Source organism: Bactrocera dorsalis, chromosome 4 (assembly GCF_023373825.1).
Source record: "Bactrocera dorsalis isolate Fly_Bdor chromosome 4, ASM2337382v1, whole genome shotgun sequence".
NCBI classification, from domain to species: Eukaryota; Metazoa; Arthropoda; class Insecta; order Diptera; family Tephritidae; genus Bactrocera; species Bactrocera dorsalis.
The window spans coordinates 57,373,139-57,400,345 of record NC_064306.1 but is presented as its reverse complement, the minus strand read 5'-3'; the positions used below and the strand labels follow the sequence as shown (position 1 = coordinate 57,400,345).

The window sequence follows — 27,207 nt, the reverse complement described above, 5'->3', positions numbered from 1 at the left end:
GCCAACCCCATCTCCACCCTCATCCTCATCGAGAGCTTCGAACTCATCGCACTATTTCGATGACCGAACGCCGAGAGATAGCTTAGCGAATTTAATAAAAACGTCAAAATGAATAGAAATGCGCACGAGTGAGCATCATTCATCAAATTCATGACTTATCTCCGCTTTGTTAAACGTTTCTTTCTGCTTTCTTGTTTTTTTTTTTGTTTGTGTATGCGTAAAAATATATAAAAGCACTTAATGAACCACAGCTAAAGGTTGGTTCTACAGTAAGCACGGATGAGGCAGGGGGCGACGCAGCTGGCTCGACTGACTTTGACTGACGTTTAGCTAAAGACGCAATGACCCAGTGTTGCTTTGAAGCGCTTTGCTGGAAGGAAGATAGTGAAAGGAGAAGGGGACATGATTAGAAAACTAATAATCAGTTGACCAATATTTGATAGTCTGCATGATTTAATAACCGGTTTTATTTAGGTTTGATAGAAGGACTTTTAAATGCCAAAATTGTTGTTGCTCTTGACAATATGATTACTGTTTGGTTATGGTGGTAGTTACGCTAGTTTAGGGGTTAGTTGGATGAAAAAATTAATTAAACTCATTTTTAAGTAGTTTATGAAACTTTTAAAGAAGTGAATTGCTTTGTTGTTGGTTACATACTGCTCAAGTTGTTGGAAACTAACTACTTTTTAACTAGTTGTTAAGCGACTAGACCACAACTGGTTATTTTGGAGTGAGTTCTAAAATATTTTTAATTTAATTTTATTTTTTTTTTATTTCTAGCTATTTTTTAATCTTAATATAAATATCTTTATTCCTCAGTAAAGGAAAGTGCGACTAGACCACAATGAGTTGTTTTCGAGCGAGTTCTTAAATATATTTTATTTGTTTTTTTTAATTTCTAGCTATTCTTTTTAATTTTAATATAAGTCAGTAAGAAGTAGCTTGTTGTTCTGTAACCAGCCCACAACTGGTTATATTAGAGTGACTTCCTAAAAAAAATATTTTTTTTTATAGTTTCTACCTATCTGTTAAACTTAATTTAAATTTCTCAACATAAAGTGCATTACTAGTTTTTGTGTGACTAGACCCTAACTAGTTGTGTTGGAGTGAGTTCTAAAATACCTTTCAGTTTTTATTTAATTTCTACGCATTTTTTAAATTTTTAACTTATTTGAATTCAATTTTATCAAAAAAATTAGATCACTGGAACTAAGTAACTAGTACTTTTGTGACTAGACCACAACTAGGTCGCTGGAAAGTAGTTACAAAATATATTTTTAATTTGTGTTTAGTTTTTGCTACTCAACTGAACTACTTGAAAACTGAGTTATTGAAGTTTGCTTTGGTTTAAACACAAATAGTCGGCAGTCGAGTGACGAAAAGATGCTTTTATTAGCTTCTTCTGCTAAAACCTTTTCACAATTTAATTAAGTTTTAAATTAGTTTTTACATTTTTTGCAACTGACTGCAAATAACCCCAAAATAATTTTTTTCCCGTTACTAGTTCACAACTAGTTATTTTTGGGTGAGTCTTTAACTTACATAATCTTTGCTGCCATACGCTTTTTTTCCATTACCGCTTCTAACAACGATCTTTTTCGTCACTTTTTCCATATCAAACCCTTTCAATTTTTTTGGACACAAATTTCGTCCCTTATCTCTCTACTTGTAAACTTTCCCGTTTACATATTCTACGCCTGCTGCAAGATATAATCAAGAGAGCAATTACTAACCCACAAAATAACAAAAAAAAAATCCGTTATGCCGAAAGGACTCTACATAGCATGCTTTCATGCGCAAAAATAGCCTCGAAATTGAAATTGAACACACACACATACAAACATGCAAACACATACACACATGCAAACAAATACACATGTACACACTCCGCAAACGCCTGCTGACAAAATGATTTAAATTTACATATTATATACATATAAGTCTACATTTGTGGTTGTTATTGTTGTTTTATGTTATTTCTCTAACACACGCACTTGCACATAAACAACAACAAACAAACGGTGACAGAACAAAATGTGGCAGACTCAACTGGTTTCGAAAGTGGCAGCTGTCAGCATGATTTTCAGTACATTGAGACGACGGCGATAGCGAATTGGTGGAGGTGGTGGTGGCCCTGCCATTGGTGGTAGGCAGCAAAGAATTTCCTTTTATGAAGAGCCACAACAACAACAAATTGCAGATTGTTGTATTTTTTTTGCCTGTCTGCTGATGAAAGTGTCCTTCGATCCTCGCCAGCGCGCGCCTTCGCTCACTACCGAAAGTCACCCCTTAAGCGAGGCGTTTTGACAAATGCGTAAAATGAAAAAGCACTTGAGATTTGCCTTTCAAGTGCATTTTTTACGCATTTAGCAAATAATTTGTATGCTTAAATGTTTCAAAACAGTGACACCAACGTGTGTGTGAGTGTATGTGTGTTCGATATATCAGCTTTCGATTTATTGTAATATATGTACATATGTGAATATAATAAAAATGCATTTTTTTTAATCTGTCCATAATCCAAAAATAAAAATCAATTTATATTCACCTAAGCAGCTACACACACATATGGTATATAAGCGTAGAGAGATCATACTTTGTTGATATGGAAGCCCACCCTTGGTATGTGCGGAATTCGTGCGAGCGAGTAGAAAAAGTTATGCCAAAAATTCGCTTGAATATCATTAAGAATTGTTTACAAGTGTGTGTGCATGTTTGCATACCTGTATGTGTGTGCAAATGATGTGTCTCGCTTGTGGCAAAATATGAATTTAAATTTCTATTTACTTGCAATCATTCGCACATAAATATACGCACCTTTTCAGAGATACCCTGTAGGAAATTGTGGATTAAAGAAATACGATTTTTTTAAGTAATTTATAAATTTCTTTTTAAAGGACCACAGAAGTTCTCTAGACACTACAGCTTGTCAAATAAAAAGTTTTTCATACAAGGACTCAATTTTGATTAGTCAGTTTGTATGGCAGCTATGTGCTATAGTGGTCCGATTTGAACAATTCTTACGTAGATTATGCAACTGCCTTGGAAAATAATCCACTCCGAGTTTCGTGAAGATATCTCTACAAATAAGGTAACTTTTCATACAAAAAATTTATTTTAATCGATCAGTTTGTATGGCAGCTATATGCTATAGTGGTCCGATTTAAACATTTTTTCCGAAGATTATACCTTTGCATTAAAAAATAATCCACGCCGAATTTCGTGCAGATATCTCGTCTATTAAAATAGTTTTCCATACAAAAATTTGATTTTTATCGATCAGTTTGTATGGTAGCTATATGCGTTTCCGATCCAATCCACACAATATATGCACAGATTGTAGTGTTGTTCGGTACAATAATTTATACAAAACTTCGTAAAAATATCTTGTCAATTAAAGAAGTTTTCCATACAATAACTTGACTTTGATGGATTAGTTTGTAGGGCAGCTATATGCTATAGTATTCCGATATTGATGTTTCTGACAAATAATTAGCACCTTGACCAGAAAGGTATGTATGCTTAATTTCATTTCTATATCTCAAAAACTGGGCGACTAGTTCACGTATACAAGTTTTATAGGCAAAAAATACACTCAAATCAGATTCCATCGAATTTTCTGTAAATTTATATATTTTTTTTTTTATTTTAGCACGGCAAAGAATTTTTACTTTCAATTTCCTTTTAGAAATGTAACTTTTATTTTATATATGATATTTGCATTCATAATTTTTGCTGCTCGAAATTTTCCTACTGGGTTTACTCACGTGTTCATTGTATTGGTTCCAATTAGAGTTCATTGCTTTCAATGTTTTGCTTTTGGCGTAGCTTAAGCTGCCAAAAAAGATTACGAGCTAAGCGCCGATATGGCGTATTTACGCGCCTACGGCAGTTTACCACTTTATCAGTTGACTTTACCTACTTATAAATATACTAATGCATGTACATACATATATACACATACATATATGTATGTATATTTTACGTAGGTAGATATTACGTCTACTATATGTATATATTTTTCCGATTTTTTCAATATCAGGGATATTCTACTTAACTTTAAAGTTTAAATGAAATGAAACAAAAATTTCGAAAAATTTACAAACAGATATAAAATAACAGATAAGATACCCGATAATCATATGTAAATTTTTCGAAATACATACCAGCTAAAATACCAGATATTTATCTGTAAATTTTCCGAAGTTTTTATTCCATTTCATTAAATTAAACATAAGTTCAATATCCCTGAAATTACAAAAATTAAAAAAATATACCACAATGTTTATAGCCAACTTTCCACAAGTTTTTGGGGGTATATTAAGTTTGCCACGAAGTTTATTACACCCAGAAGAAAGTTCGGAGACCACACAAAGTATACAGTATACAAATGATTCCCCTATTGATCTGAATCGTTTACAGTTGATTTAATCATGTCCGACTGTCTATATATACGTGAATTAGTCCCTCAGTTTGTGAGATATTTATCTGAAATTTCACACATATCATTTTCTCCTCCAAAAGTGATCGAAACCGCCCATATCGGACCACTATATGACTTAGCTACCATACAAACTGATTAATCGAAATCAAAACAAAGATATTTTCCTACCTTTTTATGCCAGAAAAAATGCAACTCTGTAGGGAATACTTCGCTTCGAGCTTCGATTACATGTTTTTATTTATTTATAATCTAATATCTGATTTTCTCTCAATGTCAATACATAATGATATGTATTTTATGCAAATGTCCATAAGACTCTTATTAAAAACGTTCAAAAAATCATGTGACGGAAAGTTCAGGCATCAAATAAAAATAATAGTAATACAATAAATAAATCTGCAAACAAAAAAATAAAAATAAATAATACTATATGTATTAATAGTTATAAAAAATGTAAAGGAATCTTAACATTATTATTGTGCTCCAATTTCTTTATTTTTTTTCTTAATATTTTTTTTTATGATATTTTTATTATTATTTTTCTTAATACTTTTTTATTATTATTTTTATTATTTATTTTTTTATTTATTTTTTTTTATTTAATTTTTTTTATTTGCTTTTTTTTCTTTTAATTTTTTTTTTTTATTTTCGTATTTTTATTAACCTTTTTTATATATTTTTTCCATACCATGTTACCAAATCGCCCTGATATTAGCATAATTTATTTGAAAATTAACACAAATACGTAAATGAGATTTTACTAGAGCTCACCAGCGCAACGATAATGCAAACAGCAAGCGAGCGACGAGTTGATCGTGTGAATGGTAATGAAGAGAAGAAGTTTATTTCGGGCAGCGCAGTCATGTACGGTTAACAAGCGCCTTACAGAAAACGACAAGCAATCGTATATGTTAATGAGCTTTTATGAGTATATTTATACATATATGTATATATGTACGTACATATGTGAATGTGTGTACACGTTTAGGTGTATTTATGAATTTATGCTAAACAACAGGTGCGCAAGCGATTTAGATCGGTGAAGTTGCATATTTTTGAAAACATGAGTGTAGATGAGGATGTGTATAATATGTATATATTTATATATGTACATATGACTGTATATGTATATATGCATGTGTGACAACTCTCTTTAAGCCATTCTCGAACTTGTCAAACACTGTTGATTCACTAAAAGCACCAAATTCGTTGAATTCCCAGAAAAACTTTTGATTTTACGCAAGCGATAAAAGCAAATAATTTATGTAAAATGCTTTTTCTAATAATAATAATTTTGAAAACACCATTCAGTGTATTTTATTGGTCAATCTTATTATTATTTTCATTTCGGGCCTTTTCTCATTTTTCTTTCACCTCTTTCTACTACGCCGCGCTGCTCAATTAATTAATTGCTTATGCAAAGCAGCTGTGCAGCGCTTTTGTTGTTGTTGTGATAAGCCAAAATATGCGGCGGCTAAGCAATTTGAGTCACAACAAAGTGGCGTGTTTGCATTTTCCACGTTAACCCAAGCTTATTGTTATGCAAAGGCAAGAAAACACTTGTCATTTAATTTGATGTTAATGCGCCTGTCGATAATACACTAATAACAATAAAAACAACAACAATAGCGACAAAAATTATTAAAAGCTTCAGGCTAAACAATTGAGGTTGCAATAACTTTGGTTTATAAATAAATGTATGTTTAAAAAATATTTGTATGTATGTATGTATATATATACATATGTATATATAGATGCATATACATATTGGCTTAAATGTCTGCTGTTGGTCAGTTTAACGCCGCAACTTCATTTCTTTGTCTCCTCCACAAATTCTTCTGTACAAATATTGTTTTGTTTGTTGTTGTTCTCATTTTATTTTTTGCGCCCTTTTCATTAGAAATGCCAAACACGTTTCTCACTTACGGGTTAATGCCTCACAAATTATTCACGCACAATTTTTGTTAATAAAAAAGGCAAAGAAAACAGGCGTGTACTCGCAGTGTCTCGCAGAAAAAATATAAAGTATAAATTAATTAAAGATAATGCGCTTTAAATTGTTTGGTATTCAATTTGGATCAAAAATCTCAAAATTAATTTTTTATAACAATTTTTGGTATTTTGAACTTAAGCTCTTTCCAAGTAGAGCAAAAAGGTGTACCTGTGCCAGCTTAGTTCTGAAAAAGTTAAATCTAGTACATTTTTCGAAAATTATTTTTTTCCAAAACCCTCATTTTGCACTTACGCACTTTTAAAGAGGCAAAAAGGCACATTTTTTTAGTTTAGTTATGAAAATCATACTTTAGTAAATGCCTAACAACTTTTTAAGAAAATTTCAATTTTCTTCAAAACTAACAATTTACATTTACGCACTTTTAAACGAGCAAAAAGTAGAAAGTTTGTAAATTAAGTTACGGGTGATTTTTTTGAGGTTAGGATTTTCATGCATTAGTATTTGACAGATCACGTGGGATTTCAGACATGGTGTCAAAGAGAAAGATGCTCAGTATGCTTTGACATTTCATCATGAATAGACTTACTAACGAGCAACGCTTGCAAATCATTGAATTTTATTACCAAAATCAGTGTTCGGTTCGAAATGTGTTTCGCGCGCGTGTTTTGTTCAGCGATGAGGCTCATTTCTGGTTGAATGGCTACGTAAATAAGCAAAATTGCCGCATTTGGGGTGAAGAGCAACCAGAAGCCGTTCAAGAACTGCCCATGCATCCCGAAAAATGCACTGTTTGGTGTGGTTTGTACGCTGGTGGAATCATTGGACCGTATTTTTTCAAAGATGCTGTTGGACGCAACGTTACGGTGAATGGCGATCGCTATCGTTCGATGCTAACAAACTTTTTGTTGCCAAAAATGGAAGAACTGAACTTGGTTGACATGTGGTTTCAACAAGATGGCGCTACATGCCACACAGCTCGCGATTCTATGGCCATTTTGAGGGAAAACTTCGGACAACAATTCATCTCAAGAAATGAACCCGTAAGTTGGCCACCAAGATCATGCGATTTAACGCCTTTAGACTATTTTTTGTGGGGCTACGTCAAGTCTAAAGTCTACAGAAATAAGCCAGCAACTATTCCAGCTTTGGAAGACAACATTTCCGAAGAAATTCGGGCTATTCCGGCCGAAATGCTCGAAAAAGTTGCCCAAAATTGGACTTTCCGAATGGACCACCTAAGACGCAGCCGCGGTCAACATTTAAATGAAATTATCTTCAAAAAGTAAATGTCATGAACCAATCTAACGTTTCAAATAAAGAACCGATGAGATTTTGCAAATTTTATGCGTTTTTTTTTTAAAAAAAAGTTATCAAGCTCTTAAAAAATCACCCTTTATAAACATAACCGATTTTTACGAAAATGTTAAATTTTTCAAAACTGACATTTTGCACTTACGCGCTTCTAATGTGGAAAACATGGTTTGGCAGCTTAGCAGCAATTATATTTAATATATGTATACATAGCTACCTTTTACGAAATTTTCAACTTTTTTCATAACCAACATTTTGCACTTAAGCACTTTTCAAGAAGATAAAATACAAAAACTACCTATTTTAGTTGTCAATATTTAAATTTAATTAATAAATTTTACAATTCCATATAAATTTAACCTCTCTTTACGAAAATTAATTTTTTTCTAAATCCGCACTTTGCACTTACGCACTTTTAAAGAAGCAGAAATACCAAATTTTATTTTTCAAATATAAATTTAATATAAACATACTTACTACCTTTTTTCCAAAAAAAGTTTTTTTTCAAAACCAACATTATGAACTTACGCGCTTTTAAAGAAGCAAAAAGAAAAAAAAAATAATTTTGATGTCAATATTTAAGTTGAGCATAAACATAACCATTTTTATGAAAATTTCAAATTTTTCCAAAATCAACAATATGCACTTACGCACTTTTAAACCAACAAAAAGACAAAAAAATTCTAATTTAGTTATTAATATTAAAATTTATTATAAACATACTACCTTTATACTAAAAATTATTTTTTTTTTCAAAACCCGCATTTTACACTTACGCTTTTTACAAACCACAAAACTCAATTCTGTATCGTCAATACTTTAACCACACATATTTTTTGGCAACTTAGTCATCAATAACTATATTTTATGCTTCCTGTGCGAATGTACTCAAGCAAATTAGAACCTCTTTCTACATAAATCCCACAACATAACCTTTCATTTGTTGACTCATCACACTGGGGGCTACAACACTAAAAACAACAACAGCAGTACCGCCATGCAATATTTCATTAAATCTTAACTCAAAGGCGGCGACACTATTAGCGGATCCCACTAAGTCACCATTATTTGATTCATACACCAAAGCCAGAGCTATCTAGCCAATAGCTACTATCTACGTTGCCATCTTTATCCTTGTAAATTCTGTGCTATTTCGCTACTTCACTTACCTAACAACAACAAACTAGGCATTTTAATATTATATTTCTTACAATTTTTTCTTCGATATTCTTTCCTCCCTCACTTTGATTTGGGTCATTACCGTAAATACCTGCCAATGTCACTTCAAACAGTTCGCCGCTGAGCGAAGCAGTAAATACGAGTGTATGAACGAACCTAGCAGCTAAGTGAAAAAGTAGAAAAAAAAAGTTATGGGAAAACCGTTTAGATGCTTATCGCCAATTCTTGGAAGGACATTCGAGCACGCCGAGTGGCAATTGATTTTTTTCTTGAGCGCGAGCACTCACACACACACGCCGTCATTAATGGTGTTCTTTTACTCGGTGAATGAATGAATGACGGATTTTTTTTTCTTAGTGGAGATAGATTTTAAAGGAAATATAATATATATATTTATACATACCTATGTATATTGATATCAGTATATACATATGTATGTATTTTGGAAGATTTGTAAATATGGTTATATACATATTCATTTCATTGTAACCCACGCGATTATTCAATGAACCCCGGCAGTTAAATGTTTCGAGCTGAAAAACACATACATATGTATATGTTATGTACAACAAAAATCTCAAAATTATTCTTGAATTTTTTTAATATTTATTTTTGTACTTTGTAAAACTTCAAATCTTTCATTTAATGTTTTCAACTGTCATGAAAACTGCCTCTATCTTGCGCTTGCCTCTCACACTGTTCTAGCTTAACACCAAACCCTGATCCGATTACTTCAAAACTGCTAAAAAATTTAAAAAATACATACATATAAAATCACCTTCGCTGAGTTGTTGTCTCATATCTACAAACAAAGTTAAAAAAGACTTCCCGCACAAAAGCCTGTTCTGGAATCATTACTAGCACAAGAAAATTTCAATATTCATCTTAAAGACCTCGACGATATATTCTCCAAGTAGCTCTCTTTATAAATCTCTCTTGTTGTCTTACTGCATATGAAAGTTGTCAAACAATATCACAGCTCTCTCTTTTACCCCAGATACATTTTACGAGGTGTATGCAAGGAATAATGGGAGTTTTATTTTTTTGAAGAATATTTATTCATTCGTCTATATAAATGTAATCGGTATTGCTCACCGTCAGTTTACGCAGCCGTATTAGTTTTGCGGGTATAGTGGTTCAAGTCGATGTTATGACCTCGGAGCGTACGCATGTCTTGAACACTGGAGACGAGTCTTCCGTCTATCACAACATGATCGATTTGGTTGATGGCTTTTCGAACCGGAGATAGCCAGGTAGCTTGATGAATTTTCTTTTGCTGGAATCTAATACTACAGATATCCATATTTCGGTCCCCTGCGTTGTCAGCCTTTATTTTTTATGAACACATCAACCAGCTAGGCAGCGACACCTCCCAATTAAGGGACCGGACATTCCAGGTTATTCTAAGTGTTTCTTTTCATTGGGGTCGTTTTTTAAGTTTCTGATCTTAAATCCAGCGCATAATCCTGAGAAGGGATGATTCGCCTTCAAACGGATGTTTTTTGGCTTTTGGATATCGGAAGGATCGGTGAAAACCATTTTTTGAGGTCATTTGGACCTAAGAAAAGTGAAAACACGCATGGTTCTAAAAAATTGCATTTTTTTTTAAACATGGTCGAGTTAAGTCTGTGAAACAATGCTCTCTGACTTCCATGATGTCATTAGACGTATTATTAATGGAGGTTAGTTGCAATGCAAACTGGCCGATCAAGGTCACTATAAAGATCCTTTAATTCCCTTTTACGTCATAAAAAATACATCTTTAAGAACATTATGGCTTCGGTGCAGTCGAAAATAACTTATTTTCTCTGTTTTTTTAAACAAAAAATGTATTTCAAGCATTTTATTTAGCTCCTTCGCTGTCTTATGTCTCCTGCTTTCAGCCAATTCATTTTATTTCATTCACTCTCGCGCACATAAATTACCTTTTATAATAAAATATATTGTAAATGTAGTTAAAGCGAAGTGTGGAGTATTTATGCACGTATTATTTACAGCTAGAAATGGCCAACACTGCACTTCGCCACGCCAACGAGTACAAGTGCACTAACCTGACACACACAAGCCACACAGGGCTGACGCTCCTCACGCTTTGACGTCACATTTTTTATATTTCACACACGTTTTCAGTTAATTCGCATGCATTTGGACACACATGCATACAGACGGGAACATTACCTGTAGTTGCAGTTTGTATGTGTGCGTGTGAAGCTGGGTATATGTGAATGTGTGTGAATAAATTCTAGAAAATACTTTTACAGAAATTTTGTATAAACTGCAAGCACTGACAACCAAACCACGTACTTAAATATGTATATATGTATCTATATATACATATGTGTGAATGTGTGTCTCTCCGTGCCCCTCAGTCCAACAGCAGTCCGCTTGTACGTGCAAATACCGAAATTTCCGCACATAATAAACTAAAGTGGCGGCAGTCAAAGTGCAGGACATTCATTCATACACACAAACAGTCAAACAAGTGCGCGAATGTATGCCTGTGTGTGTGAGTGCTCATCTACATAAATAACGTTATGTGTGACAATGATGCATGGCACGGTTGCAGCGTGACCGGCGCGTCCTCGCAGCGTGAATGTCCAAGCGGGAAAGGTATTGAGCGCTTAGCTAACTGACTTTTCTTATCCACAACATGCACATGCATGCACACTTTCATTTTTGTCTTTCGTTTTCAGCACTCGAGTAATGAATAAATTATTATTTCGCTAAGCGTGTGGCGCTTGGACACAGCGTTTGTTGCAGATATGCGGATTATATTTCAAATGCACGAAAATACAACAACCGCAACAAAAATAAAGTGCGGACACTGGAGTGTTGCGTTTAATTTAGTTGCGAGCTTTTTGTATTTGTTGTTGTTGTAATTTTATTTTCATTGCTGCTTTTCTAATGTTGTTTTTATTATTGTTTTTTAATTTAGTGGTGCTGTTTTTATTGTTGTTGTATTTTTTCGTTGTTGTTGTTGTTGTTGTAATTTACGCTTGTTGTTGTTATTGTAATTTTTTGCTGTTTTTGTTTCATTGTTGTTGTAATATTTTTCTGTGTTTGTTGTTGTTCTTTAGTTTTGTTGTACTTTATTGTTGTTGTTGCAATTTTCCTTCATTTTTATTGCCGAAGATAAGCGAGAAAAATTGCAATAACTTTCAAATGCAAGACATAAACATAAATCAATTTGAAAATGCAGAGACACACACACACTAAGATTCTATAATACACACATATGTGTAGTATAATGTATATACATACATATGTACATATATGTATGTTCATATTCCTTGTGCCCTTTGCTCCACATTGTTGTTGCCTTATTGCTCTTTCTGCGACGCTGCTCAGCTGTCAGTTGTCATGGAGGCGCGGCTTGCCTTACAAGTGCATAAATTTCAATACAACAACACCAACAACTATGGCGCACATTAGACACTGGCAGTGGCAACAGCGCGCGCATATAAATAATTCACCGAAACAAAATTTAATCAACGCGACAGTTTGATCGCGCCTTAAACGCATTGAACGCCGTGAAGTCGTCACTTCTGAGAATTGCTTAGATACTATTTGATTGTCTTCAATGATTTAGTGAATTTGTACGGATGTGTCCTTTTTCAACTGTAGCAGTTGTAAGGTGTGACTGCTATTTGGTGTTCGCGATTTGGCGGTTTTAAAAATTATGGTTCAGAGCATCTAATAATAGAAGGCTCTAGCTCCCTTGAAAAATATTGCCTTTTACCCCGATACTGATGTCATATTAAGCTTTAGAGTATACTTCTGTATTTCTGAAGACGACGGTGATTTTTGAGACAGAGCAGTTTTTTCTTGAACCCAAGTATACTCATATATGACTATTTCTCGAAATATTTTGAGAATGAACCGCGTCTTTCAAAATTTTTAATAATCTGGTTCCCACACTCCAGTTACTGAATCTGAGAAGCTTCATTTTTTTCCAAACTGCGTAATTTGAGTGTCAGCATTATCTGCTCTCATTCGTTTGTTACTTCGTGTGGACTTTTGAATTTATAGTACTTCATAGTGGTAGTTTGTAACTCCAAAACAATATATGTATCTCGATGGTAGAACTGCTGCATCTGAGTTTTATACGTTCCAGAAACCATAGAACTTGTTTCGTCATCCTAAAATCCTCCAATATTTCCAGTAGCAGAAAGATTTTAATCAATTACACTGTTGGATCTCGATCTCCAGAGCATCTACAGTGATAACAGGAGTCACCGCAACAAGATAGAGATTGATATTGTTCTGAGTGGATTTAGGAGTTACTTCCTAAATCTAGGCTCATCCTGCCATTAATGAAAACAGAATTCCAATGATGGAAAAATACAATTCTATTTTCCAAAATATTAATGAAGACATAAATTATGAGCACTAAAGGCGCTCAGATCTTAAGTGACCAGAAATTGAAGGCCTGAACTGCCTGAACTTAATGATTTTCTGTTTCAACAAACTGTAGAATCGATGCCCTAAGCGGACTTTGAATTCATTATTGGCCGCCTCGACAAACTCAAGTGAATACAGATTGTTATGAGGAGCTGCGATATTAGACAAATATTCGTAGAATAAATTTAGAAGAACAAAAAATAATCCAGAAATGCTTGATTTCAAAATATAAGTCTGCTACAAAACTCAACTGACCCGGAATATTATTTCTGTTTTCTAAGAATCGTTATTCTTGGGCTTGCATAGCTGGCCCATTAATTTAGTTAGATTAAGCTTTTTATGTGTTCTATGCCTGAAAATTTTTCCAACTTGCTTGCTTTCTAATTACAAAAGATCCAAAATATGAAAATTATGTCTCATAATGTATAGACTTCTGCCATCTAAAAATATTTCCAGATTATATTCAGTGAGCTTTGAATCCCTTCGCATATTGTCTCCTTCGAACTTCAACTACCATTTAAGTAATTTTTCGATGCTCCTTAGAAATGTGCGTCCATGAAAGGATTAAATAAGGCTATTATAAGAAAATTATGTTCGATAATGTATAGATTTGTGCCACCTATAAATATTTCTAACGCCAAATTCAATATTTTATATTATAAGGAACAAAACTTTACCAATGAGTTTTGAAGTCCTTTCCTTATTGTCTACTTCGCATTTCAACTATCTATCGTTTAATTCATTTTACGAATTGTCCATTAAAGTCTTAATAAATTATTTTTTTGACTTAAAAGAAGCACAATGGGCCTCATGAAGACCTAAGTGTGACCACCTGGGGTGTCGCGATGCCTCGCCTAACTTCTTAATCAACCAACCAAAGTCATCAAAAAGGTACTACTCGATTGTTGGTATACAGAATCACTAAATAACCACAATTTGTTATTAATGGCCTTTTTGTACAGGAGTTAATTGATCAATTAACTGGTCTGCTCATTTAGTCGAGCCGGATTTTACTCTACTAAACCTGGCCGTTGCTCGACTAATTTAGATCGATTTAGCATACAAAATAACAGCCTTATTTTACTACATTAATTCTTAATCGAATTAAAAATGGAGTTGAAACGAGAATGCAACTTTGTTGGTTTTTGTCTAAACTGTATATTTGGCCATGTTTAACTCTGCGGGTTGTTGTCCAGGCTATCAATTTGTTAGCATGCCTTGATAAAATAGCAATCAGCTGAGGATTAGATATTAATCAATAGAAATAATACGAAATGAAAAGCACACGCATGTATGACAGCGGATCGTTAATCAAGCCTTTCGTTAACCGACTAGCCGACTGCGTGAAAGGCAAAAGCTGATTTCTCAATTGTAATTCTAATGTACTAAATTTATTTGGCTGTGCGAAAAGGCTATAAAAGCCGATGAAGTCTCAATTTAACTACAACTTCTTTCCTTTCAAATGCCTTGGTTCTTGTGTCTCCAATATTGGTTTGGTTTTTTAGCCGAAATTTGTGGCCTTAAGATTGGGTCCAAAAGACCGCAGATATACACAATAATTATAGTCATGTTAGGCTTCATAAAAACTTATTTTATTTACTTTTATTTATTAATTAATTTTTTTTTATTATTATTTTGTATTAAATCCGAACTTTCTTTATCTTCTCTCGTATTAATTTGGCGCAGAAAAATGCTGCTTACTCATTTCCACCATTTTTTACTATCTTTTCCCATCTTTTATATTCACAATTATTTCAACATTTGTAGCAAAATTTCTACACTTTCAAGCGCATATTTCAAATTCAACATTTCCTCAGCGCTTTGACACAAACAACACGCCTGAAATAACCCCAAAATATGAAAGAGTGGAATTTATTCCATATATTCTGAGTTAAAATTAAACTAATGGCAAAAGGGTTGCTTAAATGCAAAGCAACAACTAAACCAGGTGCTTGTCAAAACGCACTCACACACACACGCACAGATATTTGAAAATTTTCCTTGTGGATAACAAAGGTTGAAAAATGAAAATCTTTGCACCCCCAAGCATTTTTATGTAAATCTTTGTATGTGTGTAGGTACTACATTCTTCTGTTATTGCTCTAAAGGGGAGCGAAGAGTTTGCTTCTCATAGTAAATGCTGGAAAGTTCCATCAAAAGCAGCACCGAATAAAGGCAAAATATTACAAGAAATTTTCGGTGCGAATATCAAAGCAAAAGAAAGGAGAGCGTTTGCTCACGGCATTTTTGAGTTGTACAGAAATATGAAAGAATTCTTTTTATTTTCTGCTTAATATTAAGAGCCAAATAATTTTTTAGTGGGAAATGCGGGAGCAAAGGAAACGCAGAGAAGCAAAGATGTGCCATTTTCACAAGAGTTTAAGGGAATTTAATCTTATTGTGAAGTGTACAATTTTATATGAAATATTTTGAAATATTAAAAAATTAATATATTTTTTATGTGAAATAATTGAGTTGCATTTTCTTATTATTTAAATTTTTTAATGTAATTAATAACTAATTTATGAAAATGATTGTAATGCTTATCTGATCAAATTCGACTCGGACTGAGTCGTCCATCCACTTCCTCTTAATGACGATAACATCAAAAACGTTAAAGAAACAGTGTTGAAAAATCGTCGTGTCGGCATTAGAGGACATTTTTGTCACTCCGGCCCAAATTGGAGCAGATGATATTTAAAAAAAATATATTTTTGAAAATTAAAAATCTATTTTTGAAACTTAAAATTTTTTTTGAAATTTAAATCAAATTTTTCTAGTGTATTTCAAATTTTTGTATTTCGTTTTGTTTGAAAATTAAAAGTTTATTTTTGAAAATTAAAATTTTTTTTTTTGAAATTTAAATAAATTTTTTTAATAAATATTTTTATCCATTTAAATTATTTAATTTTTCAAAAATATTGGAAATAGTAATATTTATTTATATCCGATCCACTACATGATGGAAAAGCTCTTCAAACTACCAATTAAAAAACCAAATACAGATGAAAGTCTTTAAGATCCTCTGTGTAAACGTATTTAAAGCATTTTCGGATACCATAAATCTGACCGTAAATACTTATAAATGTATGGAAAAGCTAATTTCATGAAATGAAAGCGCTTTGAACTTGCCTATGCAGCTTTTAAAAGAGCTTTCTTTCTGATCGAGGCTGGCAGGCAGCGCCATTAAGCACATTAAATGGGTCTAAATTTAGTTGGAGTAATAAAAAAATCCTGTTTTTTATTTTTGTATAATATATGTATGTATGTATTAGGACTGCAACGAAAATTCAGAATTTCAAATTACAGCGCCATCTAAAGCGAGCTTTTATTTAACTATAACATACTCGTATTCCATAAAATCAACTCTTTGTATGAAAAACTTTTTTCTTTGACAAATAATTTCACAAAATTTATAATGGAACATTGTGTAAGGCAATGCTACAATCTCCGAAAAATTTGTTCAGTTTGCACCACTATAGCATATAGCTGTCATACAAACTGAACGAGCGGAATCAAGTTCCTGTATGGAAAACTTGTTCGTTTGAGGAGATATCTTTACAAAATTTGGCATAAATTATTATCCAAGACAACGCTACAATCGCCGAAAATATTGTTCAGTTTGGATCACTATAGCATATAGCTGTCATACAAACTGACCGATCAAAATTAAGCGCTTCTATGAAATCGTTTGTATTATTCTTTACAGATTTATGAAGTTTCTACGAAAAAAGTCTCAAAAAACCTTCGCTGAATAATTAGATTTGAAGCCGCAAGCGCTAATACAGTTTTGCCAACAACACTATTACATCATCCGCCCGCAAAAAAGGGATCAACTTGAAATTTTACTGTAGTAGAGCGGGCACGCCTTCGCACATTTGACAAATAAATCAACTCTGCTGAGTGACGCCACACAAATACACACACACATACAAAATAAAATGAACACACCCATGCAAAAAAATTTGCTAATAGCCGCGCCGAACGGACAACGGACGGCGGGACGCAGACAATAGTCAACTGGACATTTGGCAGTCGTCAGCAGACAACAGACAGTTGGCAAATTTTTGTGGCTACTGCAATGTCACACATCAATTACCAGCGATGACGATGGCCGCAGCGCTGGCGACGACGGCGCTGGCGGCGAACAAACGCTAATGCAACACTGTCGGCACAACGTCTTTTTTCGGCTTTTCGCTTTGCAGGCAGACTACGCTTCCAGCGTGGAGAGATTGAACGGGACACAAATTGCCTGACTGACTGACGGACGGGCGGACTGACTGGCGGCTTACCGGCTGAGTTGCATAGATCGGGTTAGGCGTGAGTCCATGCACGCTGCTAAATCACGTTTCAAATGCTTGCTGGCGGTGTAGGTGGGTGTGCTCATATATTGGTCACTCGCTGCGCATCCGCCCACTGGAAACATGCAGAAAATGTCAAAATCACAAAAGGCAATAAACTGCATGCGAAATTGTGCACATTTTTCAACAAAAGCGTCGAGTATTTTTTCCCCTCTCGGCAACTCCGCTGTTGTTGACTGACATGCATACATTTATATTAAGTCACTTTTTCAAAGCTGCAGCTTTTTGTTGTTATTATTGCAATGCTCCGTGAGTGTTGCGAAATTGTCTTCTATGCCTACGCTGGAGCTGTCAGTTTGACTGCAATGGTGTGTAGAGCCTTTTTTTTCATCAGTGCTGACACTTAAAAAAATTCTCAAACACAAAATTTAGCAAAAAATGCAACACTGCACTGCAGTCGTAGATTAGCTGTAAACTAACGAGTTTGTCACACACACACACTACAATAAATTTTCCCTATTAACTTGTGAAATAGTAACGGCTGCCAATAGAAATGTCAAAGTCAACACGGAATGCAACGCTGTGCTCAGCAAAAAGTGGAGTTGTAGGCAAAATGGCACTAGAATTACCAAAAAAAAACACTAAAGCTATTAATTATCGGATGTCAAAAGCAGTTATTGGTAAACTAATTATCGTCACAAGCTGAGGCGTCCGTCTGTTCGGCTGTATGTATGCGAATTAGTCCCTCAGTTTTTGAGATTTCAAGCTGCCACTTTCAGGACTTATTTTCTTCCCAAGAAGCTGCTCATTTGTTGGAACCGACGATATCGGACCACTATAGCAAAAGCTGACATACAAACCGACAGATCAAGGTCAAGTCCTTCTATGGAAAACTTTTTTGTTTGACGAGAAATCTTAACTTCATGGATTATTGGCTAAAGCCGCGCTACAATCTCCGAATATGTTGGCTAAGATCGGAGTGTTTAGTATATCACATAGTTGTCATACAAACTTACGGTCAAAAGCAAGATCAAGCTCTTTTTATAGCCCTTTATACTAGAAGAAGTGCATATGTGTGCGATATTATGACAATGGGTAATACAAAATGAAATCGCTATTGGTTGAGAAGTGTAGAGAACACTTGAAAAGTTTATCGGATCGCTACCAAGTGTACCTCATCTGGGTGCCCGGTCACAAAGGTATAGCCGGGAATGAACTGGCTGATGAGCACGCCCGCTTCGTAGAATCCACTGCCTACCATACCAAAATCCCTCATCGCGGTGGGTTCTCATACCATAAAGAAGCTGATCCGTAAGGAAGAAGGAATAGGCAGAGAGAGGTACTGGCAACAACTCTACGGCATGCGTCATGCTAAGTTGCTAATCCTAGGGGCAAACTCAGGCTACTTGTCACATTCTACACTGGCCACTGTAAGCTCAAGAAGTACTTATATTACATGGGTCTAGCTTCTTGTGCAAGTTGCCGGTTCTGCAACAGGGACCCTGAAACTCCAGAACACCTGCAAATTTGACTGCACTGTAGCTTGGAGTCTGAAGGCGCAGAATATTAGAATAAGCAGTACATTGGAATTTATATACGTACGTATATATGTATATGCTGGGGCTAGGTGGGTCGCTGTGACTTATAAGAGGGCACAATAGACCGCGGTGCAATCCTCATCTATTTATCATATCTTCGTATTGCAGTTTCGATGCAGCCGAATTATTTCTTCTAATTTTTTATTACAGTAAGCCCTTGGTAATGCAGTCATCGCTTATTTCAGATAGTATGTCTTTACTCATTTATCAAGTTTTTTTTATATATATACGACTTTGTAATGAAATTATTTCAAAAAGATACAGCTATACAATTCTCAGTTTCATTCAAAGAGGTCTTACTGTACTTTTCAACTTTTCACTGTAACTTTACAGCACCATATGCTATTACTTTCTTATGTGAAAAAACTTTACTCTGCGTAATTTTGTTCTTATTCTCAATTATTTCTAAAATGTATTCCTTTCTGTTCTGTTCTTTCTTCTTAAACACCAAAAATTTACTTATGAACTAATACCAAACATTTCATTTACTTTTTTCCAGACGGTATAGTCGGACCCGGCACCATTACGTCGCCGTGGCCACCTATGGGTGCCGGCCCGCCGGGTGCGCTAGGGCCGGCAGACACAAATGGCAGTATGGTGGATAGTAAAAATTTGGATGTCGGCGATATGAGCGACGTAAGTAGAACATTTTGACGCAAATATATTTCTAGTATATTTAACAGCGTACTTACATATACATATGTAGCATATACTACTTTATGTATATAAAGAATGATTCATTTCGGGCGTACCCTACTTTTTTAAAGAAAAAACATATAAACTTCAAATTTAATGGGGAATGTTTATTATCATTCGAAAGAACATTCTTTGGCATTTATTTTTTGAAGATTATCTTTTTCAAATATTGTCCGCGACCACGTCTCAGATGGTCCATCCGTTGAGTCCAATTTTCAATGACTCGTTAGAGTATTTCTACTGGAATCTGTGAATGCACGCGTGATGTTTTGCTCCAAGGCTTGAAGCAAAGCAGTATTGTCCACATAGGCTTTTAGACTTTACATATCCCCACAGGAAAAAGTCTAACAGCGGAATATCATACCATCTTGGATGGCCAGTCGATCGACCCAAAACGTGAAATTATCTTCTGGCCGAAGTGCATTCTCAATAAATCCATTGACTGATGCGGTGTGTGACGTCGTCTTGTTGAAATCAAATGTCGCCGAGATCACGAGGTACCATTTCAGGCATCAAAAAGTCGGTTATCATGGCGCGAAAACGGTCGCCATTGATACCTTTTCATTGGTTACCTTTTCACTAGCATAATTTTTGAAGAAATATGGACCTATGATTTCACCGGCTTACAAACCATACCAAACCGAGATTTTTTCTGGATAAAATGGCTGTTCTTCAATCTCTTCACATTGCTCTTCATCCCAAATACGGCAATTGTGCTTGTTTACTTACCCATTGAGCCGAAACTGGGCCTCATCGCTGAACAAAATTTGGCTGTCGGAGTGGCACCGCTGAAACTTCCTCTTTTTCAACCGTGACCCCAGACTCCACATGTGTTTGCTACCGCATCTTACTCTAGGGTTACTTACGTTTCCAGGGTGCGTGGCAAAGACCCTGTGACAGCTTACCCAGAAGCATTACACCCCAGCCTTGAAAACCAACGCAGAATCAGAATCTCTTGCAACAGGTGCTACTTTGGACTGAGTAGGCAATTGAAAAGTATACTTCTCTCTCAGCGAAAGACGAAATTCTACTAGTTCCTCATCATTCCCGTTCCCGTCCTGCTATATGATGCGGAGGCAAAGGCAATGACATTTTCTGATGAGTTGGTCATTGTGGTGTTCCAGGGGAAGGTTTTGCGGAAGATTTATGGTCCTTTTCGTATTGGAGACACCGAGTACCGCAGTCGTTGGTACGAAGAGCTGTCGAGATATATGGCGACATTGATATAGTTCAGTGAATCAAGAGACAACGACTACGCTGGCTAAGTCATATTGAATGAGTGTTGAGAACTCGCCAGCTTTGAAGGTTTTCGATTCACTAACCGCCAGTGCAAGCAGAGGAAGAGGAAGATCTCCATTAGGTGGAGAAGGGCCTGGCTACACTTGGTATTTTGAATTGGCGAAAAAATAGCCAAAAAAGAAACGGAGCGCTGTTATTAATCCGACTATAACCGCGTAAGCGGTGTCTATGTCAGTAAGAAGTAGAAAATGGAACGAGCCTTGCACTTTAGAAGCCTGCAGCTCAAAAATATTTTAGTTATTGATTTGAAATTTCAATATATATAATAACCTGTCAAAATATGCAAAAAGTTACTTTATGGTATGTATTGTGCACCGGGGGTGCCCCTGACACATTTCATTTCTAAATTCTGCTCAGAGAACCCCTTGGGTAAAGCTGCTCCCTTCCTTGCTCCATCATGGCAACCTACTAACCAACATGAAATTTGATAATTTAATCCACATTCATGCTGTCAAATAAATCACAACCAACTACCGCACAAACACACACATACCATCACACATACAAAAACACTTACATAAGTGAGACTAACTAAAATGGCACTTAACTCAATTGCAATTGAACTCCATTTTGGTTGTTTAGGCGCGCAACCGCAAACGCAAAACTGCACGCAAAAACAATAAAATACCAGCAACAACAACAATAGCTATTAAAACAACAACAAAGCATGCAATTAAATGTGGAATCAAATGAAAAATGTAACTAAATAAGCGCGAAAACGTTAATGTAACAATAAACGCATGCGTGTGAGTCTGTGTATGAGTGTGTGTGTGTGTTTGTAGTGGTTACGTAATAAATACCGTGCAATAAAAAACCGAAATAAAATACAATTAAACACAATACGAGTTAATTTTCAAATATGCCTGCAATTTCATTTGACCACAAATATGTTTGCAGTCAATTTCGGATATCAAATAGAAGCCACACGCACACACACATACACCCGCACAAAGGCATAAACGTCAAAATGCATATGTAAATAATATTGCGCAATATAGCGTTGATTGTGTGAATGTGTGTGCCGTGATTCTAATGCCGCTTTGGTGCTCTTCATAAATGTGAGAGTGTGTATGTGTGTGAAATATGTATATATGTATATGTGTGCGTTGCATGTGTCGCAGACTCCTTCAAATATTATTAACTTCATCAATGTAATTTGACACTGGCGCTGCCAACAGCAACAGCAAAGGCAACAATGTCAACTGCAACAACATCAACAACAACAAATGTAACAACAACAACAAGCAAATAATAACAGCAGCAACAATGCGTGCATGTGACAATATTGTATTATATTACCGCAGTCGCTGCCATAACCGTAACAGCGTGTGTGTGTACCCCCTCAAAGGTGCGCCCCTCACATGCCACCACTCGCATACAACACGGGAAAGACAGCGCATGGCCACCACTCCACCTGCAACAACAACGACAATCGCCACAGCAACATCAATAGCAACAGTTGCCGAATGTCAACGTCAGACCGTTAGATTGGCGAGATGCCTTTCAGGCAGTTGTTGCTGGCTGCTGTTTGGCGTTGCCAACGGTCTTCACCCATGAAACTCCAGCGCCCAGGCACATGCATTATTATGTAAAGAAGAAGTATACTCGTATGTGCACATGCTATTATTTCGAACACAGTTGTATATGTGTGTTTGTATAAATGTGCTCCGTTGTAGGTGTAAATTTGCGCATGTGTGTCTGTCTGTGCTCTGCTTTGAGCAGCTACTCAAATTGCTCATTAAAACTCATTGACAATTAAAGCTACTTGAATTTACACGCTCGAGTACCACACTTTTGTTGCTGTTGTTGCATACGTACGTTATAACGAAATTCATTGCTGTTGCTGCGTATGAACGAACGAACGAACAACGATGCTGCACTTCAATATATCGCCGACTGGCATCATTAATATCAGTAGCGTTGCCGTGGTAATGTGACGATGCACAGTGGGATGAGTGTGATGAAAAATTTATACAAAAATTATAATTTAAAAAAATATTTAAAATTAATAATTAACAAATTCAAAAAATTAAACTAAAATTAATGATGATTTATAAAAAAATATAAAACTAACTGTTAAAAAATTGTAAAATAGAAAAATTAATTTCTAAAAAATTATGTTGAAAAATTTATGAAACAAAATTAATATTAAAAAAATATATAAAAATTAATTATTAAAACATTAAAAAAAAAATAAAAAATAAAATTATAAAAATTTATAAAAAAAACAAAAAAATTATTTAAAATTAATAATTAACAAATTCAAAAAATTAAACTAAAATTAACGATAATTTATAAACAAAAAATAAAACTTACTGGTCAAAAATTATAAAAGAGAAAAATTAATTTCTAAAAAATTATGATGAAAAATTTATGAAACAAAATTGATATTAAAAAAATATTTTGAAAATTAATTATTAAAAAATAAAAACAAAAATAAAAGAAACAAATTATAAAAATTTATAAAAAAAATTGAAATTAATAAAAATTAATTGTTAAAAAAAATTATAAAAAAGTGAATCGATAAAATTAATTGCTAAAAAAATTGTGATGAAAAATTTATAAAACAAAATTAATATTAAAAAACATATGTTAAAATTTAATTATAAAAAAAAATTAATAATAACAAATTCCAAAAAATTTAAATTGTAAAAAATTAATAAAAAGTAAAAATTATTACAAATTAATTGCTAAAAAAAAATAAGACAATAAATATGTAAAAAATTAACTGTACGAATGCTATATTGCTTAGATTTTTAGTTAAAAAAACTTGTTAAATTATTGTCGAAAAAAATATTAAAAATTAATTGTTAAAAAAAATAGTTAACTAGTAGCTTTACATGTTATATATATAAATTCATATTTTTAGAAATTAAATTTTTAATAATTTGCATTGAAAACTTAAAAATTCCCAGAGTTTTAATTTTCAAAAAACTTAATTTTAAAAAATGTTAGAAAAAAAATATAAAAAAAATTATAAATATTAATTGTTGGTTTTCATTTTATCTTTGTTATGAATGATTTCTTGTTCATTGCGGCACAAAATTTTCCCAATTAGTTTTGGCAAACGCTGAAAAGGCCGGCCACGAAATCGGGTCCGTTCCGGTTACTTATGTATATCCGACTGACGTGGGAATGATAAATGCTTATTGTTATTTGTTGTTGTTGTTCTAACAATAGAAAACACTCCTGCCGTAATTTCGAGGAGTAGTGCCGCGTTTACCGTCCTTAGCCGTATAAAAATCCAGGTCCGTTCCAGTTACTCATACCGGACTGTCGTGGGTACGATCATTATTTCTGATCGTTAGCCCTTCGGCTGCAATGAAATTTTTCGAAAAATTAAGCTTTCTTCATTTCAATAATTATTTCCAGTCATCCTAATAATTTTTTTTACAATAATTTGCACCACAAACACCCACTGTGCTGTAACTGATACATGAAGAGAGCGTATGAGAGAAAAGTAGAATGATTTGCACTTTGCAGCAGTCAGCAACCATTTTAATATAATACATACATAAATACATAGTAAAACCTTACACAATCACATCTATATATATGTATGTATGTATGTATGATCAAGAGTGCAACTCCAGCGTTTTTATGACACGCTATCCCACATATCCTTCCATCATGCGCCTTCGCTTGTGCTCATATACATCCAGTTGCATATGCTTGTCCTTCATTAATGTCAAAACCGATTATGTAGCAGAGGGTCCTGCTTAATGTGCAAAGTGCACTTTCTCACACATTAAACGCGCCTTTGTGACACTTTTTATGCTCAAAAACTGAAAAAAACTAAAAAAGGACGGTTCAATGGAACTACATGTGTATAAAGGAACTATAATTGTATACATATTGTGTTTAAATATGTTTTCATAATATTGTTTGTATGTTTTTGTCATGTATTTATTAATCTTTTTTCCCGATTTTCGTTTTCTCACGCCTTATAGGACGAAAAGGATCTCTCCTCTGCCGATGCGGAAGGTGTTTGGAGTCCGGACATCGAACAGAGTTTTCAAGAGGCTCTCTCCATATATCCGCCATGTGGTCGACGAAAAATCATTCTATCCGATGAGGGTAAAATGTATGGTAAGTACAGTGGAACATGTTATTACACACATACTTATAGCCACATATCGTCACCTAAAATGCAAAATAACATAACATCATTTTTCATAAGTATAGAGGCGAAGGAAAAGCGATATAATAGAAACCACTAATACTGCAACGAAATTTGAGTTTTGGTTATAAAATGGTTATATGTTGGTTATCATACACTGAAACAAAACTAGAGTTTAGGTTATAAAGTGGTTATATATTGGTTATTATATCTGATAATGATTTTCAATTTTTATTTTTTTTAATGATTTTTAAAATTTCCACCAAAATTGCATATCACATATATCCTTTCAACGAATCTTCCCCCATAAGCGCCATCAGTCGCCATCTTCACACAAAAAATCACAAATTTGTGAAAGATATCACGGCTCATTGCCGCAATTACTTCAAAAATACTAAATTTTGATTGTGTTTTGACAACTCAAGTCACATAATTGACACTTGGAATCGTCAAGCGCTATTGAGTCCCAACAAAAACAAGCGACACTAAAAGATTTTAGAGCTGGTGCGCTGAAGGCACTGAAAAAACGAAAATGACACACACCACGCACCACAAACGATTGCACAACGTCGCCGCAATGAGCGATAATCCACTTTAAAACAATTATAATCTCTTTGCTCTGTCATAATCCACAATAAACTGTGCCACTTATAAGCACTTCAGATTTTCCCATTTCATTTTTGTGTGTGTGTGTGTAATTCGCCAATTTTCCAGCACGTTCCACGCTTTGATGGCGACAAGCAGCAAAAAAGCTGCAATGACAGCAGCAACATTACTCGAGAAATCCTGAAAAATGCGCGCACAAAACGCAAAAACAACAACTATTGCGTGTATAGCTCTATAACGGATAAAAAGCGTAAGAAAGAAGTTTGAAAAAAAAAGAAAAAGAAAAACAGCGAAGTGATCTGCCAAATGTGGGCAGCATGTAGTGAGCATTAATGCGATTACAGCACATTTCCTCATTTATGCGCCTATTTACTATTTGCACACACACACATACATACACATGTTGTTTTGTGTGTGGTGATGTATGAGTATGCTTAGCAGCGGGCAAGTTTTGTGCTTAAATCGCTTACAGCATCCGCCCACAGGCTGCGCCGATTCTGAGCTAACAACAGTGCACGGTGTGGATCAGTGCCCAGGCACTAGGCACTGCCTTCGTTGGACTTATACATACGTGTATCTATGTTTGTATATGTGTTGATAATCATAGTAAATCTAACAGCAAAGCAATTTTAGACGCCTACACTGTTCATGCCGCAGCGATTGGCTAAAAAATAATGTGAAAAGAATAAATTCAAGTGAAATTAAAAAAAATTAAATTAAAACATATAAAATACTAATAAAATAATTAAATAAAAAATTAAATGAATTAATATGGAAAAAAAAAAAATAAAATTAAAACACAAATAATTTTTTATTTTGAAATATTTTTTTTATTATTATGAAATAAAAAAAATATTTAAAAAATTAAAATACAAAAATTAAATAAATTAAAATAAAAAAAATAAACTAAAATAAAAACAAATTTAAATAAAAATTAAAATAAATCAAATTAAACAAAAAATAAAAACTTTTGAAAATTTTTAAATAAAAAAATTACATAAATAAAAATGAAAAACAATTTAATTACTTAAAATAGAATAAAACAAACTAATATAGAATAAAAAAGAGTATAATAAAATAAAATTTAAATAAAATAAGACGAAATAAATAAAAAAAATAAAAATTAATAATAAAAATTAAAATAATATAAAATTAAGTAAAATTAAATGTATTTAAAAATAGCAAAATATAGAAATTAAAAAAAATGTGATACATTGATTATAATATTGTTGTTTAATTCCAAAAAACATAAAAAATAAAATAATATAAAATTTAATTACTTTAAATACATTCAATTA

The 27,207-nt window shown here is 33.9% G+C and overlaps 2 protein-coding genes across 12 annotated transcripts in view; one reads left to right on the top strand and one right to left on the bottom strand.

Moving 5' to 3' along the window:
- The window catches only part of LOC105225714 (AP-1 complex subunit gamma-1), a 309,867-nt gene extending 295,129 nt beyond the window's left edge, over positions 1-14,738 (bottom strand). The window contains exon 1 of the mRNA XM_049455620.1: positions 14,734-14,738. The gene's annotated coding sequence lies outside the window, so the exon portion shown is untranslated. The remainder of the gene's footprint in view (positions 1-14,733) is intronic.
- Positions 1-27,207, top strand: part of LOC105230740 (protein scalloped) — a 315,018-nt gene that overhangs the window by 245,156 nt on the left and 42,655 nt on the right. For all 11 annotated transcript variants that reach the window (XM_049455645.1, XM_049455643.1, XM_049455639.1 and 8 more), the window contains 2 exons: positions 19,688-19,824; positions 25,134-25,272. In XM_049455645.1, coding sequence (XP_049311602.1) covers positions 19,688-19,824; positions 25,134-25,272 — 276 coding nt within the window. The remainder of the gene's footprint in view (positions 1-19,687; positions 19,825-25,133; positions 25,273-27,207) is intronic.